The sequence below is a fragment of the Tursiops truncatus genome, chromosome X (genome assembly GCF_011762595.2).
Source record: "Tursiops truncatus isolate mTurTru1 chromosome X, mTurTru1.mat.Y, whole genome shotgun sequence".
NCBI lineage: Eukaryota > Metazoa > Chordata > Mammalia > Artiodactyla > Delphinidae > Tursiops > Tursiops truncatus.
The window spans coordinates 35,055,781-35,077,186 of NC_047055.1; the positions used below are offsets into that span (position 1 = coordinate 35,055,781).

At 43.1% G+C, this 21,406-nt stretch overlaps 1 protein-coding gene across 22 annotated transcripts in view; it reads right to left on the minus strand.

Moving 5' to 3' along the window:
- Positions 1-21,406, minus strand: part of PAK3 (p21 (RAC1) activated kinase 3) — a 285,248-nt gene that overhangs the window by 93,378 nt on the left and 170,464 nt on the right. For 21 of the 22 annotated variants that reach the window (XM_073799469.1, XM_073799468.1, XM_019949424.3 and 18 more), the window contains one exon: positions 2,113-2,314. In XM_073799469.1, the coding sequence (XP_073655570.1) occupies positions 2,113-2,287 (175 nt within the window). In that variant the 5' untranslated portion in view covers positions 2,288-2,314. Of the gene's footprint in view, positions 1-2,112; positions 2,315-5,475; positions 5,834-21,406 lie in introns of those variants that run through there. The other variant, XM_073799470.1, reaches the window with a different exon arrangement.

Genomic DNA, 21,406 nt, shown 5'->3' on the forward strand with positions numbered 1-21,406 from the left:
GAGTCATCCTCCAGCCCAGCACATCACGTGAACCAGCATCAACCAGTTCAGATTCAACTTCGGCCAATGACTGCTCCTGTGCCAAATGTTCACCCTCACCTACAGGTTCTGTTTCATCCAAAGACTTTTTGTCTTCAGGAGAAATCACTGAAAGATAGTTCACCATCTCTAGCCACATCTTCTCCCAGATCACATGAATGACAGGCTCTGTTAAACTATCTAATGCCTATTTTATGAAGAATACAGCATTGGTGATGGTGTAGGAATCCCATGCACTAGGATCTTCAGACAGATGAACCTTTGTGAGATTCTGAACCACAAAGTTATACATTAGTTTGGCCTAAGTCTTCCTGAATGGCTGGATCAAACACCGATCTAAGGGCTCCAGGACCTGAAACAAGCAACTGGTTCTAAAGACAACCTTAACATCAGGATGCACATTGGCAAATGCATCTGCAGCACCAAGAGGACAGTGAAGAATCAGTAGGGCTTTGAATTCAAGACTTTTTTTCTTGTAAGTAGTCTTGAGCTTCCGCAAGAAAGCACTGTTCAAACAATTCCTAAGGAGAGAGGGAGTCACCCAGGCTTTTCTCTTTGCACGCCAGTATACTGGCAACTTAGCTCGGATTCTCCTCTGAGAAGACATGGGCCTAGTTTTCTGTAGAGTGGTAATGGTTTCACTATGAGGTCACCTGAAGTATTAGCACAAAACAGAAACACCAGCCTCTCTGTTTTGGCTGACCTCATGTCAGAATCAGCTGGCTCGTGTTCTTCAAAAGGGCAGATGGGACTGTTCAAGGGCTTCCAAAGCATGGCGGTCTCGACAGCACCAAAGACTCGTGCAGGCACATAATCCCCCCTTCAGTCGCTTTCTACAGTTGTGGCAGATACAACACGGGAGCTGCAGGATCAGGTGACTTGGTCTCCGGGTCATGGTGCACCATACATTTCTCAACCCTTGCTCCTGGCAATACTTTTTCTCGGGACCCACTTCGGTATCTGAAAACATGTCTTCGAAAATTCTTCTTGCATGATGGCAGGTCCCTTGCATGGAAAGTGTTTTCTTATTCCTTTGCTTGTCTTCAATCCAGAGGTTTAACGTCATTTCCATCTTTTCCATCCTTGGGTCACGAGGGATAAAGCATCTCTTAAGTGACACAGGTCTACAAGAGGTGATACTGGCCCTAATAAGAGTTTCAGCTTTCCTTACGGTACGAATTCTTTAATACCATATAAACGACCTACAAAGCTATCTGTTTTACCTTTGAGAAGATCAAGAGCGTCCCTTTTCTCTTCAAGAGACATCACCCCTCTTACCCTTTAGCAACTCTCTCTGGTGCCAGAGTCCTTGTACTTGGCTTTACTCTCTTCCGCCGCAATAGTCACGTTTATAGAAGCCATGTTTAAGCTTTATGCTAATTAATGCAACCTGACAATTACTTACTAGAGATTTTATATCTCCCAATGTTACAAAGTGTCAGTGTATGACATTTAAGGACCAAATGGTATTATGAACAACACAAGGATAAATGATAGTATATTGTTGGGATACTCGGTGCAAAAAGGGCTGATTGTGTAGGGGAGGACTGTCAGAAGAATGGGAGAGGAAACAAATAGCTCAGAAGTTTCTTCCCACCTTGTGCTATAGTCAGAGAGACAATAACGGGGCACTTGGACTGACTTCCGTATACTCAATTCAAAATTTTCATGGCTGTCAAAAAGGTATACAGAAGTAAATCCACCTATACTCAAATTCCCAATAAGGGCAACTTGCAGTTAGGAAGGGATTTACTATAAATTCTCCTGTAAGTTATCAGAAAGAAAGTCACTATTCATATATTTAAGACAGTACTGTTGCTATGATTTCCCTTGGCTTACCACTATGAATTCGAGGCTATGTGAAAGGCAAACACAGCATAAGTGTATTTTCTGTAAACCCACAGTAAGTCAATCAAACATTATCCTCTGACAAAATGCAACCTCCGAAGGTGTAGATGTAAAAGTCAGGCGGGCCCTGAACAGCCCACGCTCAAGAAATGACTACTCGAGAAAGAAAGTGACAATGAAAGAATAAACTAGCCCCTTTTCAATGCCCGGTCACTGATACTTTACTTTTATCCCCTCCTCCTGGGAAGATAGAGCGAAGCCTGGCTTTCTTATTCTTCTCTTCAGGGGCCATGGGAAGTGGTTTGGAGCTGTGGTTGAGTGCCGAAGAATCCCGGTTGTTACTATTCATCCTCAGTGGGGGAGCTGGGGGTTTCTCTTCATTATCCAGACCGTCAGACATTTTCAGTTACAACTGATTGCACAGCTCCTAAAGACGAGGAGGAGAAAACAGGAGTTAAGGGAGGTCTAAAAGACAAAGTGGTAAATCTGGGGAGTCTAGCATCTTAGAAACAAAAGCATTCATCTCATGTCATCTCAGGTTTGGCACTGACCATTTTGAGGGGTTTCTTTTCTAGAGGGAAGGGAGCTGCCTGCCTAAAACCCAACGATGCCATTTCCCAAAGAGGAAAGCGAAGGCAATAATGAATGGCTTTTCAATATGTAGACACAAACACCTAAGGTCCCTTCCTTTTCCCCCAGTGACACTCTATTTTCTGCTGTCCACTCAGTCTTTTAATGAACAGTTTCCAATCTTTCTTCTTTAAAAATTCTATCCTCATGATCGTGGTCAGGTAGCACAACCTCCCTGGAGTCTGGAATTGACACAGGCCTGGCTGTTGATACATAATGGCCCACAACAATCATCTGTTAGTTGCTTTGACACTGGGATGCCTTTGGCGCCTGATTCTTACCTGTGTACACCTGATCAACAAAACACACCCTACTGTTTTATGAGAAAGAACTGAGAAACAATCTAGTAAACCTGGTAGTTTCAGCAGAGTTGGGGTGGACTGCTAGGGGAAGAAATGCCCCATCTGCAAGGAGCAGGCAGAAGATAAAGCAGAGCCCAGTGCCACCATGAGCAAAGAGGAGGTCCAAGGAGAGGACTGCTTCGTGAGGAGACACCATAACCTTCCTCCTTGTCATATTTTATGTCCTGGAACAGGGAACAAGGGAGTTGACAGGGGTAACAGGGTGGTAAGAACCAGTCTCGTTTTAACAACTTATCTGCTCTTAATTTCATTCTTCTTCAGTATCTTGTGCTGAGGGTTCAATACATTCAGGTTTCATGCCACTGGAGGGTTAAGTGAACTAGAAAAGCACAGACTCCACAAGGAAATGTTTCTGCTTCCAGCTGTCTTCCCATTCTCATTCAAGTCCTTGCATTAGGGCCCTGACACTTGCCATGCATGTCACGCATGAAGAGTACCTTCTAGGGGAGACAGGGCAGGGGAGGGAGGGATGGAGTGGGAGTTGGGGATCAGCAGATGCCAACTATTGTACATGGAGTGGATAAACAACAAGGTCCTACTGTAGAGCACAGGGAACTATATTCAATAGCCTGTGATAACCCATCATGGATAAAGAGTATGAAAGAGAACGTATATATACGTATCACTGAATCACTCTGCTGTATAGCAGAGACGAACACATTGTGCAAATCAACTATATTTCAATATAAAAGAAAAAGGGTGCCTTCCAAGTGAATCTCCAGTTCGAATACAAGGAAAATCAAATCCCACTGCAACAAAATCTCTGTAATTCCATCAAGTATTAACTGGCACTAATTTAGGAGTGTATGAGCTCTCCATACACAACTTGGCATATCACTTTATTCCAGTAACATTTACTATTAACCAACCTAAGTACAACCACCACAAAAACAGGGGTCTCCTCATTACCTGCTACAGTGAGAAATAATCTACCTTAACTCTTTTCAGCCCTTCAGTGGTTACAATGTGTTTATTACTTTCAGTAATGAATTCTAAGTTATATTATGTTATGTGGAAATTTTTACTGTTTTAAATTTTCTCAAATATATAGAGCCTATACGTATTCAAAAATAGCTGAGTATCAATTAAGTTTCCCCATCTGCACAGGTGACTGCCAACTAACAATGATTGGTTTGACCTTGGTTTGGACAAGAGATCTCTTTTCCTTTGCCTAAGTGTCATGCCTTGCATTATCTTAATTAGGACCAAATCTGTATTTTTTTTTCAGGAATCATGACAGTGAAATTATCAGTAGTAAATGTTTTGTCACCACCAGTTTGATTAAGTCTCATATTTTCCTATACGGGTGAAACTACAGCACAAGGTAAAATGAAAACCTAGCTGTGCTGTCAAGGATCAATTAAATTCATAGATACTGCTGGTAAATATATGAAATCAGTGCTAATGGGTCTACATTCCCTTTCACATTTTGATTTTGGTCCTTCTAAATTCATTCTTTCTCCAGAAGAAAAGTGAGTTTAAGACTGACTTCACCAGTGGTATTCTGTATCAGACGGGTTCATGGTTTTAATTTAGTCACTACAAAGAATTTGCCACCAGAATAAAAGCACTATATATTTTTTTTGTGTGTGCGGTACGCGGGCCTCTCACTGTTGTGGCCTCTCCTGTTGCGGAGCACAGGCTCCGGATGCGCAGGCTCAGCAGCCATGGCTCACGGGCCCAGCCGCTCCGCGGCATGTGGGATCTTCCCGGACCGGGGCACGAACTCGTGTCCTCTGCATCGGCAGGCGGACTCTCAACCACTGCGCCACCAGGGAAGCCCAAAAGCACTAATTTTTTCTCTGTGTGTGCTTTGTCTGTTTTACTTTTCTGGGTTCAAAAATAATGCCTGAATATGTGGTGATTATAAACTAAAGCTCAACATACAGAATCTAGGTTGGTACAAATAATGAAGTCTGAAGCTTATTGCAAAAGAACTGAGGATTCTAGGTAATACCTAGAAAATAGTGAAAAATGTGTCTCAGGAAGAGAAAGCCACCACATTCTGGATGATACCTATTTTCTGAGGACATGTTAGTTAACTTGAGATGACAGAAGTCAGAGAAACATACATACCCTCTTTAACATGATATACAAAGTTGACCTTACACAATAAGGCAAGTAGGAGTCTGAGCCAGTCAGGGTTCTAGTGCACCTCCGTAATCCAAAATACTAGTCTCCTTTGTTCTGGATAATCAGGTGTGGGTAACAGTGGCCTTTTTTCTTCCTAAATATTCTCTCTGGGTAGAGACTCAAAAGGTAGATGCCCTGTTTCTTTTCAGGTCGGGGAAACAAGGGCTACTTGGGATATAAAATTCACACTATACTCTCCCATAGTAGACTAGAAATCCCTGCCCAGAATTTGAATACCACACACTTGCTGCGGCCCATATCACAGGCATTCTGCAAGGGACCCAGCTTAGATGGCCCACCTTTCTACTGCCCAGCAAACTGGAATTGGTTTAATTCCATTCAACTTATCAGGGGATTATAAGAGGGGCTGGAATAAACCTCTTTTACAGAGATGTTAATGAAATTGAAGAATCTTTATCTACTTCCACAATAGGAACATGAAGCAAATAATCACTCCGTTTACCTAGACATTTCAGATTTGCTTTTGCTCAGATTATCCTGCTATTACGTCAGTTCTTCATGACTCTTTACAAGACACGACCAATCTTCATCTTCTTCTCACGATTCCAGATAATTCTGAGCTGGTGACAAAGGAATAGGGCTGGAGACTCTTGTTATCTCTAACTCACCTTCAAAGCAAGTGCTTCAAAGCACACTTTTCGGTGACCGATGGAGAAAGGGTAGGGCCCTGTAAGGAAGCCTTGCTGTTAATGTATTTGCTTCCCAAGTGGGAGGTGTCTCCGACTATTCCACAAACGTAGGAAAAAAAGGGGGATTCTATTCTGTTATGTTTGTAAACAATGCCGATTTACTAAGCCACGTCCCTCCCCTGAGACAGCTTTCTACAAAGGATACTATTAATGGACTGCTGGTTCAATCTGCCTATGAGGTCATTATTTCCAAGATCTTGAAAGAGACTATTTTGTTTGGGGCGGCTGCAGGCTCTATTTCAAGAATTGTACAAAAGTGCCATTATTCTCCAGGAACCCAATCGAAAAACTGTTGATCTTTAAAGTTTAACTGTTGTCGTTCGCTTCTGCAACACAGCAGAAACTTGCAAGTGCAGGTCACGCTGGATCCAGCCACAGGCCATTTCATTGCACTTTTAGAATGTGGCTCTTAGCATTGAGGAGGAATCTGAATGGACAACCAGCAACAGTTTGTATCTGTTCACAAATTGCTTTCAGACTTGGCTACTAGGTTTTTCAGAGAGAATTCAAATGGCTTTTGTGGACAGTGTACTTTTTGTCCAGCCCTTGGGACTGAATGTGGCTTACGGATGCTCTGTAATTACAATTGAAATTCATCAGCGGTAAGAAATGAGCCTCTTGTCTCATGATAACCAAGAAGCCAGAACACCCCTCTTTCAGAGTACTAAGAAAGATTAATTCTCTATTTCCTCCCCTCCTTATCTCCCTTTTCTCTCGCTCTCTTCTCTACTCCCCACTTTCACCCCCCAAGCGCAAGGGCAGGCACGCACACACAGGTGCATACACACACACACACACACCCCTTCACTGAGTTGCCTTTTGACACCGAGATTTGCTGCAAAGTACTTCAGAGGAAAACTTTTATCAAGGTGCATGGCAACTTTAGATGAAATGATTAGGCATTATATAAATAATTGTCATTATTCTCTCATTCTTCCAAAATGTATTCTCTTAATGTGGTGACAAACTAAACCCTCAGAGAATGTTCAGTAGGTTACAAAAGAAAGCCGCCAGCCTGCGTGTTTCAGGAGTCAAGGGGAAAGACAGGTGCTCAAGTATACTCTAGCTAATGTGGCCAAAATTCATATCATGGCATATGTGTTGAACTGGATACAGTCAAAAATGCCAATTGTGCCCATTTGCCACAGATGCTCTACCCAGGTGTGTGAAGGGTGAGACTCCAGAAATACTGGCCCTACAACTTGCAAAGATCATCTATTAAGCCATTAGCAACTGCACTAAATATTTTCGTCAGATCTGGTACCATCAGAGACAGCCCATATGTCTGTATTATTCTGTCTGCTTTCAAAAATCTAAATAACTGTTTATTTGCATATTTTCCCAATGAGAGACAAACTAATAATGGTCTCCTTTCAAAAACAAAAGCCCAGGCCGGCAGATGCACAGCCATGACCTAATAAACCCAGAGGTAAAGCTCCCAGACCACCAACCACACAAGGCCATTACTATAAATTGGTGAGCACATCAATATCGCTTATCTCCCTGTCATATCAAACTAGAGGATCTAACACAGGAATGAGATGTAGCCCAGGGGAAATTTCCAGGGTGAACTTCCTAATGTTTCTGAGATACCTACATAAAGAACAGGGTTGGCTGCAAGACACCTAGAGCTGATGAGATGACAGGTAAACTGACAAGAGCACACATGAAATAAGACTGATTTTAGGATCTCAAAAATGTAGTAAACAGGTCAAAGAACTCTCACTATGTTTAGACATTAACAGAACATGAGAGCGTTTCCAATTTCTAGAATTGGGTAAATCTTTTTAACAAGAATTAGCTCTATAGATCAAGAAAGAGTGAACTTTAAATGACAGCTTCCAGACTTGGAGGTATTAAGTAAACATAGATTTAAAGTCAGCCAATGTCTCCTTAGACAATGATATCAACACTGGACTGTTCTTCGTATTTCAGGATGAGGTTACTGCTTTTACTATAAGAATGACGTATACACTGAATTATACTTTGGTGGTGGGAAAAAGGATCCAAGAGTTACTTGCTGGCTCTTTCTTGGGCTTCCTTGTAAACAGAAGCAGACATTTTCAAGATGGCTAGCTGAGCTTCCTGGGATAAACTGTGATGCGGAAACAAATGGTGCTTTGCTAACTATCCTATGCTGATACTAAACCACTTTATCTTGGACACATTCTTAGCAACTGAACCAACCAGCCAGACACTTATGACTGACAGTGTAAGAAGATGTAGTGAACTGTTTTCAATTGCCAAAAAAAAAAAAAAGAAAAAAAGAAACAAATCATCTAGCCTTCTACAAAGGGGACAATGTATTATCATTTGAAAGAATGTTTATACCTTGCTTTACGTTTTTACAGCAACTTGTATCTGAAGATTTCTAGCAACTTTTCAGACATTATTTCCCATAATATGCTAAGATGCCAAAGAAGAGAGAAAGGGCTCATTTTATAGGGAGGAGAATGAGCCAGGTCTGGGTCCCTCAGCAGCCCTAAACCCACACTCCCATTCCCAGACAAGGTGGACGAGAGCCCGACCCCTAACAATAGTCAGCCAGATGGGCCCAACTTAGCATTGCCACCATCTTGTCTCAAATTGCACACAGTCATGAAATATGTCATTCCCCTCACTAGATCATAAGCTCCTTGAGGGTAAGAACCCCTCAGTCATAACTATAATGCTTTCAAACTGCCTAGTACAGTGCCTTGTTCCCAGGAGGCATTAAATACACATGTGAGGGAATGAAATGGAACTCTGTAAGTTCTATGCCTTTGTTGAAGCTCTGAGTAAGTTTTTCATGGTGTTGAATAAGCCTATATGCCTACTCCAAGCAGGTCTGAGCTAAGAAGGCGTTTGGAAATTTTGGCACTAGTCTAACTGCCAAGCAATTGGGCATCACGTAGACGCCAGCTACCCTCGGATTACCGACACCTCATTTTTTACTATATGACTTCATAATGTCCAGGAGCTTATTTGAGCTCTTGCTCTTATCTGAGCCGGACACCAACATGTGAAGAAGGGAGCACCATCCCCATCTTCCATGTGAGGAATTAACAAGGCATAGAGGTTAAGCGACTTCCCCAGGGTCACAAAATAATTGAAGGAACTGAGACCAGAATCTCGAACTCTCCTCAATTCCCCTCCCATGACACCATTACAATATGGATCCAAGTAAACCCACAAACACACACACATTCTCTCTCTCCATATGTGCACTTTCATCCTCCCCGAATATTCATATGACAGTTCTAGCTTTTTCATTTCAACCCACTTCAGGCTGGTACTTACCGATTTCAACTGCTTGTCTCATCCAAAGACCCAAGGCTAGGAGATTTACTGACAGAACTCCAAGAGCATTCGTTGGCCGGTAGGACCAATTCTTAGATGGCCTTGTTTTGGGGCTTGTCTGTTCTGGGGCACTCACCAAGGGAACTCTGCTATCAGAGACAGGGGTGTGCTGTTTCAGAAAGCCTGGCCTGGGAGATACCATTACAGCGTGTAATGGAGGGAAGCCATTTCAAAGATCATTTGATCAGGAGTTGCTGAGCTACTTGTTAGGCAGATTTGCAAAAGCAGCCGGACAAGTAAGGGAGGCACTAGCTCTTTTTACAGCCGCCTCATTTCAATCTTAGATCCTGCAAGAGATAGCTCACTACTGACACACATACAAGGCATGGTCACACAGAATACGTTCATGCTCTCTCTCACACACGCGAGCAAATGAGGTCGGTTCCGCTGTAGTCCTGTTCTCTGTTATGAGTGGCTTCCACTGTTTGTAGCAGGAACTTCACAGTAATGAAATCCAATAAGCCAGCATATTATAGTTGCAAATTTCAATAATAGGTTGCAAATAAGGTAATCGATAGGTATACCCCAGCCTCCAGACCTCATACACTGCATATATTATAGGGGGCAAATAGTTCCTATTCGAACGACTTCTTAAGCTTCTAAATGTATTGTGTATGCTGCGTGAGCTAATGCCAGGAAAATGCTAATAATCACCTGACCTGTGTTTGTATTTGCAAACTGATGCATTATCACAGGTTTCAGCTTTTCATTTCCAACACTGATGCTTCTAAGAAGAGAAAATAAGATGCATAAAGAACAGAGGTAGACATTTTTGTAAGCGTTAAAGAAAATAAAAGATGCCTCAAATAAACGTGTGGAAAAAAGAAAAGGGAAGCAAAACCTAGTAATAGAACATTTCCTAGTTCTCAAAAGAGAATGTAGTATCCTTGGAAGCAGTCAGATGGAAAAAATTAGATGCAGACTAGCAGCCCAAGTGAACAGGATATGGTAAACCAACATCTCGAGTCTCTGGGGTTCTAGCTGCTCGCTGTTACTATGCATGGGTGATAATTATACCCTTCCCTGATCCACTCCGGCAAAAGAGCCACAAATTCCCTCAAACTCAAGCCTAAAATTTCAATTCCCAAAGTTGCTAGGGCTTTTTGTATACCAGAGAGATGTCTGGACATCGTTTTCGAACATGTGCCTTATGGCTTATCGTCCTAGGAACTTGCTCTATTCTCAACGCTCTACACCCAAATCGGCCTTCTATAGGGAAGGTGCCCATTGAATATTTGAAGAGAAGAGTTACATGGGGTCAATTGAGATCTTAGCATTACATATTTCTAAACTAGGAATTTAGATCATTGTAGCAAAGCTCAATGCTACCCCCTCTAAACTAGGAATTTAGATCATTTTAGCAAAACTCATATGCTACCCGCTCCCCACAAAAAAAAAGACATCCTGCCAGAACTGGAGGTCAAAGAATTTGAGCTGGTGCAAAATGCAGCAACTCTTCTTCAAGCTTTTGCCCCTTAACCTAAGTTTACAAAAGAGCTGAGCGTGTGTCTCAGCATCTTATCTGGGGGCTATGGTTAAGGATGAGGAAATACTATCTATTAAAAACAAAGGGGGGCTTCCCTGGTGGCACAGTGGTTGAGAGTCCGCCTGCCGATGCAGGGGACACGGGTTCGTGCCCAGGACCGGGAAGATCCCACATGCCGCGGAGAGGCTGGGCCCGTGAGCCATGGCCACTGAGCCTGCGCGTCCGGAGCCTGTGCTCCGCAACAGGAGAGGCCACAACAGGGAGAGGCCCGCGTGCCGCAAAAAAAAAAAAAAAAAAAAACAAAGGGCTTCCCTCAAATGCTGAAGGAAGAACGGGACGTGACCAGGCCCAATTGCCATCTATCCCACTTCACAAATGGTAGGGGATAAACATCCAGCTGGCCATAGCCTTAGCTGCAGGAATTCCCCATCTCCTATCCCCACCTCTTACTGCCGCCAAAGAGGATTATTTTTGTCTTAAAAAAAGACTGTCCATGGGTCTAAGAAAAGATTGTAATCCACCCAGTGAAATGCCTCTAGAAACCAGAAGCCCGAAGGATGACCTCACAGTCGAGCATGCTGGCTTCCCTATGGCTTTCCTGTACCAGGTAACTTCTTCACTTACGAGCTGTCAGATCCACCGAGTGAGTCATTCTCCTTGCTGCCCGTTACTCAGCTGCCACTGTCCACTTCTATAAGACGTGGCTCATGACATGCAGCAGATCCCTCCTCCAGCACTCGATCAGCTACGCTGCCCCAGTGCTCACCCGCACACACAAAGAGAAGGCTGCCAGGTACCTAAGTCTTTCTGGAGCCTGGAGAAGCCTCCAGGCTGAGAGCACAGGGCCCAGCCCTCACTTCAAAGGAAGGACGTGATAGCCCGGTAGGAAAATTGCAGATAAAGCAGAAGTAGGGTTTGCGAGTCAGCAGGCCTGAGTTCCCAATGACTCCTGTGGAGGTGGGACTGTGGCCTAGAACACATCTTGACAAACATTTGGGGGAAGAAAAAGGGAAGGAAAGTTGGGTGTTTATAATAAATATATATAACTCCATTATAATTCTGTATCAAGCAATGGTCATCTCAGAGTGTTCGTTCTCCTTTAAGATTGAGCCTAGGGTAATTCCCTGGTGGTCCAGTGGTTAAGACTCTGTGCTCTCACTGCAGAGGGCCCGGGGTTCAATCCCTGGTCAGGGAACTAAGATCCTACGAGCCGTGCAGTGTGGCAAAAAAAAAAAAAAAAAAAAAAAAGATTGAGCCCAATACATTCCCTGCACTCACAATCATGGCAGCCAACCACCAGCAGGTTTGGTGGCCTTCTGCAGTCTCTTAGACATGCCCTACACTCTTCTGGCCAGCTTAACTATGAGGGTCTATAATGAGGGTCTATATGACGGTCTTTATGCACAGCTGTATAAAGAGAGGAAAAGAGAAGATCTTAGGTCAGCCTAACATTGCTTTTTATAGGAAAAGAAACCAGTTACGTGCCTTCTTCTTGTGGCTTGTTGGCTGACTTTCATTTCAAAGAATCCTAAGACCAAAGCAGAGACCTACTCCCCTTTAACGGTAAGGTGCTGCGAGTAAAGAGATAAATAAACGCCCAGCTCTGAGGGACATTATAGATTTGAGCAGTGGGTTTCATCTCTGGCTGCATACTGTATATAAAATGTATATTAAATACACAGATAAAAATATAACTACAGAACAAGGGCACGTGTATTACAAATTGAAGGGGGCTACAAAAAGAGGGACTGAAGAAGGGAAGACTCTCCTTCACTGACTGCTATCCTATTGGATGAGAAATCAGTGCCAATAATCATACCTCCCCATATAAGGAAAGTGTTTGATGTGGGTGTTCCAAAGAACATCACTGTCCTGCCTTTCATCTCCATGCCACAAACATTCATATGTACCAGGTACTGTGTCAGGTACAGGGGGTATACAAAGAGAGGTGAATGAAGACCAGTCCCTGTCTTCGAAGAGCTCACAGTTAAATGAGGATGGCAGACAGGCATACATGCAATAGGGAATACAACGGATGCACCCAGGTGGGCACAGAATGCTTTGGAAGGACACAGCAGAAAGGTAACTGAGGTTCTCAAAGAGATCAGAGATATAGTACTTCAGCAGGGCATTGAAGGATGAGTAGGAAAGCACTAGGTTGGTGTAATACATTATTCAACAGTATATTCCAGCAAACAAATACTCCAAGCATGCTAGATTACGTTTCTTAGCCTTAGGCCTCTGTTTCTGCTGAACTAAGTGATGCTGGTGCTATGTAAGAAAAAGAACAGATCTTAAACCTCTGGAAGAAAGTAACATGTATGAGACTTTCAAAGGCCAGAACACTGGCTTCTGGTGAACTATGGAAGGGATCAGTAAGGGTGACACAAAGCATTTTCCAGAACTGAAGTCATATATGGGCAGAACAGACTTCTTTTGGGGAAGTGTATTAAGAACATAACACTTGGAAAAAGAAACTACTTCCTTTCATGCTACATTTAAGAACTAAGTTGCATCTTGCTCTGCAATTTTAATTTTTGGAGTTGATTTCTGGTTAGGTCTTTTTATAAACCCCAAAGAATTGTCTCCAACCAAAGAAGAATGGCTAATTCTAGCCCCACTCCTGGATTGTTCTGTGATCTTCAGATAATCACTGAATCTTCATAAATGAATTCAATCTTTCATTCAGCATTTACACGGTGTCTAGTATGTGCCCAGGAAGGCAGGGGATGCTTTGGAAGGCCAGTGTAGGAAGGGAAGCTAATACTCCCCAGAGGCATCAGAGGGCATTACACTTGAGCAAGGTATTGAAGGGTAAGGAGGAACTCACCAGGGTCTAGGGCAAGAGATGAACAAGTTACAGTCCCCACCCTCAAGGAGACAAAGTATAATGGGTGTTGGCCGTGACAACTCAGGCCAAAGATGACAACGGGTTGCTACTGAAGGGCAAGAGAGGGGCTCCCAGCAGCCTGAAGAAGGATGCTTCACAGAGGAAGTACACTGGAGCTGAATTAGGAAGAACAAATAACCAAACCACGGGGAGGTCACGTTTCAGGCACAAGGAACAACATGTGCTAAGGCCGAGAGGAGAGTAGAGACAACATAGTGTATTAGAGAAACTACAGGTAACTTGGTGTGACCGGAGCAAAGAAGAGGGATGCGAAAAATAAGACCAGTGGAGATCAAATTAAGAAGGATCTCGTATGCCTTTCTTTGGGGTTTGGACTCTTCCTGTCTAGATAAAGAGATCTCAAACAGTGGAATGGCATGATTAGCTTTGCATTTCAGAACTATTATTCGGGTGACAGTGTAGCAGATACAGCAGGTTGAAGAAAACTTCGGGAATTTTTTTCCCATGCAGTGGGATGTTCCAGGTAGAAACATGGGAATAATTTTGAAAAGAGACAACTCTCAGAAAAGGAGCCACGGGAGAGGAAGCACAGGCAGTATGGGAATAGAAAGACAGGAAAAGAGAGGTTTCAAGAGGGGTCTCTATTTTGGACATTGGCCAAATATGGCACGGATGCTAGACCTGGTGTGATTAACGGGTCTCAGCACCCCAAATGGAAATCTGGGTAGAAATATATTTCTATCCCAAGAGGCCCAGAGGAATGTGGGAGGACTGATTTTTTTTTTATACTTTAGGGGTTTTTCCAGCTTTACTGAAGGATAACTGACAAATATAAAATGTACATATTTAAGGTATACAGTGTGATTAATGGTTTGGTATATGTATACTATGTGAAATAGTATACATATACCAATTAACATACAATTGTGGAACGTGAAATACAATCACGTTAATTAATACATCCATCACTTTTTTGCTTTGTTTTGCTTTTTGATATGTCGAAAACACTTAAGATCCACTCTCTTAGCAAATTTCAAGTATACAACACAGTATTATTAACTACAGTCACCATGCTGTACATTACATCCCTAGTGTAGCCTTTAGTTTTTGTTCAGGATTCCAGACAGAACCGTGCCTCAGTTTCTGGTCTTTTCGGAAACGAGAGTAAACAACTAGCTTAGAATGGTGATTAATAAAAAAAAGCTAATGAAGTTGGTATGCTGATAACAAATATGATTATGCGGGAGATGAGATATCACCTCACACCAGTCAGAATGGCCACCATCAAAAAATCTACAAACAATAAATGCTGGAGAGGGTGTGGAGAAAAGGGAACCCTCTTGCACTGCTGGTGGGAATGTGAATTGGTACAGCCACTATGGAGAACAGTATAGAGGTTCCTTAAAAAACTACAAATAGAACTACCATATGACCCAGCAATCCCACTACTGGGCATATACCCTGAGAAAACCATAAGTCAAAAAGAGTCATGTACCACAATGTTCACTGCAGCTCTATTTACAATAGCCCGGAGATGGAAACAACCTAAGTGCCCATCATCGGATGAATAGATAAAGAAGATGTGGCACATATATACAATGGAATATTACTCAGCCATAAAAAGAAATGAAATTGAGCTATTTGTAATGAGGTGGGTAGACCTAGAGTGTGTCATAGAGTGAAGTAAGTCAGAAAGAAAAAGACAAATACCGTATGCTAACACATATATATGGAATTTAAGAAAAAAAAATGTCATGAAGAACCTAGGGGTAAGACAGGAATAAAGACGCAGACCTACTGGAGAACGGACTTGAGGATATGGGGAGGGGGAAGGGTGAGCTGTGACAGGGTGAGAGAGAGTCATGGACATATACACACTAACAAACGTAGTAAGGTAGATAGCTAGTGGGAAGCAGCCGCATGGCACAGGGATATTGGCTCGGTGCTTTGTGACAGCCTGGAGGGGTGGGATAGGGAGGGTGGGAGGGAGGGAGACGCAAGAGGGAAGACATATGGGAACATATGTATATGTATAACTGATTCACTTTGTTATAAAGCAGAAACTAACACACCACTGTAAAGCAATTATACCCCAATAAAGATGTTAAAAAAAAAAAGCTAATGAAGTTGGTAGCTGATAACAAATATGATTATGCGGGAGGCCCCTTAAATGAGCAGCCACTGGACCACCAGGAATAATCATAGTCCCAAGAGAATAATAACACGTTATTCTGGTTTTGGCCAATAGGACAGCCCTTATCAGTTTTATAGAAAATTTTTCTAAATTTTTCTAAAGACTCTACCAACAAACATAAACATTCTACAAAGACTAAATATCTGCAAATGGTCCTCGAATACGTAACTTCTGTATAAGTCCATATACAAAGAAGAGAGAACAAACGCAGTGACACAATGGAGATCTCGGTAAAAATTAAACTAGGAATATCTAGGAGGAAGCAAAACAAATATCTAAGCACCCTGTCTTTATTACATAGCAAATAATAAAAAGCTGAAGGAAACATCAATTCACGTGGTGGTAAAAAAATCTCTCCCTAGCTATATCTATTCCTCTCGATAGAGAAAGCAAAATTAAGACAAATATAAACGTAGCAGCAGTTCTAACACGTGTATTTGGCATTATGGAATGGTTCAGTGGAGAGCAGGACACGTGGGCTGAAAATATTAATTTGGAGACCATCAGCGTGCGAGTAGGTGCAATTGCCCAGGAAGAGTATAGAATGAGAGAGGAGGAAAGACCTCGGGGGAACACCAACATTTTGGGGCTGGAAGAGGAACCAGGGATCCTCGAGAAATATGCTTCAAGTAGAGGAACTGGCTCTATGACATCATGGAAACCAAGAGAAATGTATTTCAAGATGAATACGGCTATGAGGCAAATGTCACAGAGAGGTCAAAAATGTTCTTATCTTTTTGTCCTCCCATCCTTTCCCTAGAGTTCACTAAAATTGACGCCTTGCCATTTTCAGGTCAGAAGAGAAGTGGCCAAGTGGCACCAGAGGTCTGCTGATGTGTTTCAGAATGTTTCAAGAGTCTCCAGGCTCTGGACATTTGGTACTCCTTGAGCAGCATGAACAAAACCACACGGCAGGCCTCAAGAAAGATTTTCCTTTTGGTGGTAAACGGTACCACCGTGACCATGTATCACTCAGCCTTGTTGCAAAGGGTACTCTTATGATGTCACATTTATTGCACTTTTGCAACATGTTGGGCATCACACAAGACACAGAGAGAAACACCGTGTGGTCTGGCGAGCAGCTAAACTGTAGCTAGTAGCATTTAGACGTCTTTTCACAGGAAGGATCATGCTCAGTTCAAACAGCTCATATTTGCCAAGTGTCGCCCCAAAGACTTTGCCAACCAAAGATGCAAATATTCAGCCTAGACTAGTACCTTCTCAGCCCAGCACCGCTAATGAGCTTCATGACCTTGAGTACATCCCTTGGTCGCTCTGAATCTATTTCCTCACATGCAAAAGGTGACTACCTCACCAAGAGGTTGTGAGGATCAAATGATCCACATGTGGGAAATGCTTGGAAGTAATTTAAGACTTTTTACCCCACAGAAGGTGTTTACAATTACTGCCACAGACTTCACAGGCCATAAAAAAAATCACCACCATTCATTGAGATTTGATTATGTTCCAGGCACTCTGCTAAAAGTTACTCATGTACAAGTTCACGTAACTTGCAAAACCACTTGTATTATTATTTCCCTTTTACAGGTGAAACTGACATTCAGAGACATCAGTTCACTCGCCAAGGTCACAGAGTAAGACTAGACAATCTCAAAGACAAATACCATATGATACCTCTTATATGTAGAATCTACTAATAAAATATGACAGAAATGAACCTACCCACCAAACAGAAACAGACTCACAGACCTAGAGAACAGACTTGTAGTTGCCGGGGGAGGGGGCGGGAGTGAGGACTGAGAGGTTGGGATTAGCAGATGCAAACTGTTATATACAGAATGGATAAACAACAAGGTCCTATTGTATAGCACAGGGGACTATATTCAATATCCTGTAATAAACCATAATGGAAAAGAAAAACAAAACTATACAATCCCATGTCTGTGTGACTCCAAAGCCCATACTCTTATTTATGCTTCCTCAATCACATTACAGTTTTATGTGATATGCTGAGTTCTCAGTTACTCACAGCTTTTGCATGGACACAAATGCTCTTAGGGCTCTGAAGTGAGTGAACCGTGCCTCCACTCTGCTGTCTGGGACCAAAGCCTGGAAGTGAGCAGACCCCCTGCCCAGGACACAGAGATTTCAGCATGAGAATCAAGGGCAGAGGAGTGCCTGTGGTTAGAGACCAGACCTCTGGCTCCACCAGCATCAGAAGTCTTTTCCATTCCTCCTCTCCCAGGTTTCTGTACCAGCATATGAAGGTGACATTACCGAGGGCCTCACGATTTCAAGGGAAAAGCTGTAGGACTAGAGGGGACATTGAAATGAACATGAAACATTGCTACAGTGGTCAAATAAGCATGTCTGAAAATGACACAGGAAATGAGGAAACTCGCATGGGTTAATTTTATTTTTCACTCATCTTCTTAAGTGGAAATGAGCATTGACCCTAGCCCCTGGTTAAGCAGAAATAAAGACTTAAAGGAAAGCACGCAACCAGTCCTGTGAAAATCGGGTCTTTGGCAGCAAGGAACCATACTGTTTCTCTGTTACCTCAGGGTTCTGCCCCTTTGAGAGCACCTCCTTCCAAGGGCTGTGGTAAGGATAATAATAAGATCTACCATTTTTGCTGAGCACTGACTATAGTCCAGACATTGTGCTCAACGCTTTCATACAGTATCTCAATTCATCCCCATAACAACTCAATGAGGTATTAGCGTCGTGCCCATTTTACAGATGAGGAAACTTGAGGATAAGTAATTGACTCAAACAAGGTTACATGGCTAGGAAGTGGCCAGATTGGGATTCAAATGCTGGTCCAGCTGATTCCAGAGTTGGTGCTCCTAATGCTTCTATCATAACAGATGAAGGGGTTATTAAATATTTTGAGAAGTATAAAATACCATATACACGCAAGGGGTGGGTCTCCTTACTTAGCGCTCCTCATTGTATTCAAGTGAATTCAGGGAGGTGCATTTTGTCCCTCCTGAAATTCAGCCAGTACTGTCAGTTTTATAAATTGCTTTCGGTGAGTCTCAGCTTATCGGCAGAAATGATCAAATGTAAATTTGCCGAGCTATTTCCCTAAAGCTGTCTCCTGGTGGAAGCGGTGGCTAAATCTTAATTAAGTACAATATTTCCATTAAGGTCTAAAAGCTCACTTTTATTCCTCTGCCTTATGCCCAGTGACAAAGCACTTTGTTACACAATCTTCTAGAAAGATGAGCCATCTTTCCTGTGCTAAGCAAGATGTCTATGAGGCAGTTGGCTTTGGGAAGTGTCCTCCCTAAATCCTGACTGCTGTTTCCAACCACTCATGGGCCCTCAAGGCCTTTTGGAGCCTGAAGACCACGGAATGACATGATGAGGATTCCGCTGACCCCCAACTTCAAGACTGCTGCCTTGTACTATGGTTTCATGGTGATTCATCTTTCCCATTCAAATGAAATTACCTCAGGGGCAGAGTTTGTGCCTCTCGCCCATTTGAATTTCCCTCTGGGCCTTGTACTATGTGTGGCCCACAGAAGGTCCTCAATGTGAGCTGGTAATGCCATTGGAATCCTGGGATTGAGGGAGAGAGGCACCGGATCTGTCCTGACCACGTGTTGCTGCCCACCCACCCCGTTTAGTTTCTTAATCGAGTTTCTCAAGTAGCTGCCCTGGGCCCGGCGTTGTGTTAGGCGCTGAGCATCCAAGCTAAGTAAGGTGGTGTGGTCTCAGCTATCAAAGAAGTTCTCGATCTAATGATGGGTGTACATGGGGTGGGCTGGAGAAGTGGTATCCCAGAGTATAGGCTCTTCCCCATGGTGTGCTGGAACCCATGTCCAATGGCAGCTTGGTTATATTGTGAAGTGTTTTTACTCCAGGGAGACTCCAGCAGGGGCAGCCATGGACTATGGAGACTCCTACAAGGTGCTCTTGGGGCCTAGGGTGGCACATGGCCCTGGCACCAGGCTCCTGATCTATTGGTTCACTCCGGGGGTTTTTTTTTTCACCCTCTGCAGGGAAATCTACAGTCTGTCTGGAGTGCAAGGAAGTTTCTTCAGCTTGTCTTTACCCACGCCTACTGAGAGATCTCCTCTGTTAACTTGTTAGTAACAGCTGCTGAAATTCCAGTGGGGTCTATATGTGCTCGTGCACACTCACAATAGGAACATGTTTTATCATCCAGCTAGCTCATTGGCCTTTTCTTTCTCTTTCTTTCTTGAATACCATGGTCCAGGGTTAACAGGGGAAGGGTAGACCTGGCTGGATGAGAGGTACCTGCTGGAAGCAGGACTGCCCTTTCCACGTGTCTAATCAGCAGGCAATTCCAGATCATAAACATAAAACCAAAGACACACTTTCACATAGGAAACCATTATGAGTGCATAAAGAAACGCATGCTTCACCTCCCCCTGCCCTTGGGAGAGAAATGAGGTGGCAAGTTAAGCCATAAACTTCCAAAAGATAAACAAACCGTTGAAACCCTAACCTCTCTGGAAAGGAGTGGCTAAGGTCCTGCCTATTAGAGGTGATTTCTGCAAAAGGAAACTATGGTGAAAGGATGTAAAACTTGACCTGAGGGTTTGAGCAGCTTCTTTTTAATCCTAGACATAAATCTCACTCCTTTCTGCTAGAAAGATCCAGTCCCATTGGCACCTGGCTGAGAGCAACACCCTTCCTTTTAGCCAGAGGTGAGAAGAGAACTAGTGGCAAATAGGGGGGAAAAAAAGTGACAGCTGTGACTACGAACTACTGCCTGTAATTGGGTGTGTTACAATGTGTGTGTGCGTGTGTGTGTGAAGTGAGAAAGTGTGTGAATGTGATAGTATCAGTGCAGGGGTATGTATAAGAGTTTGGGAAAGTATTACATGGGTGTGTACGTGACAGCGTGAGTCATTACTAGTACTATTGTGAATCTGTGTCAAAATGAGTGTTGCCATGGGTAAGTGTGATTACGTGTGAATGTGACACGGTTAGAGTGACTGTATCAGTGCTGAATATATGAGTGGAAGGGTGTAATTCGGAGTGTACAAAGATAGAAGAGTTTAAATGGGTGAGATTGTGTTTATGGTGTGAGCATGTATAAATGTGAACATATGAACATGCAGGCACACGTGTGTGTCCGTGACTTACGAGCTGTGTAAACGTGTAACTGTGAGGAGGAAATAGTGGTGTCAGTGCAAATGTGTTGGAGTGTATGAAATTGAGCGTGTGTATGACCATGTGAGAAACAGGCAGGGGAAAGTCAACCTATGTCTGCGTACGGAGTGTGTGTAATTGTGTAGCAATTTGAGGGAGGGTTAAGGGTGACTGCATCATCTGAGTGGAAGTGAGTGTGTAGGTATGACTGGGAGAGTGTGAGAACATAAGAAGGAACGTAAAGAGTGTGTGAGAACGTGAGGGTGGGTGTATGATAAGTGTGGGCGTGTGTCAGTACGGAACTGTGAATACAGAGACGTGACTGTGTATCAGTGTGTGTCAGTATGAATGTACCTGTATATAGTGTGTTCAGAAATATGACGGTGTGTGAGGGCGAGGGGGTAAGAGTGATCATCACTACGAATGTGTCCAGTGTGAACAGTGAGTGTGAGTCAAGGAGGTAAATGTGATCGTGTGAACGTACAAGGGTATGAGTATGTGCTTGTGAGAGAGTGTGTGTGTGAGCGCCGGAGGGTACCAAAATTATCTGGGATGCTGAGAAACCCTCCAGAAGTGTCTTTCCTCCCCAAAGTCACTACATGTGTCCAGTTACACGCAAGCACCTTAGCCCCTCTCAACCTCTATCTCCTCATGGGTAAAACAGGGATGATAAAAATACCTACCTCGAACTAGTATCACTTTTATAATCAGAAACAAAAACAG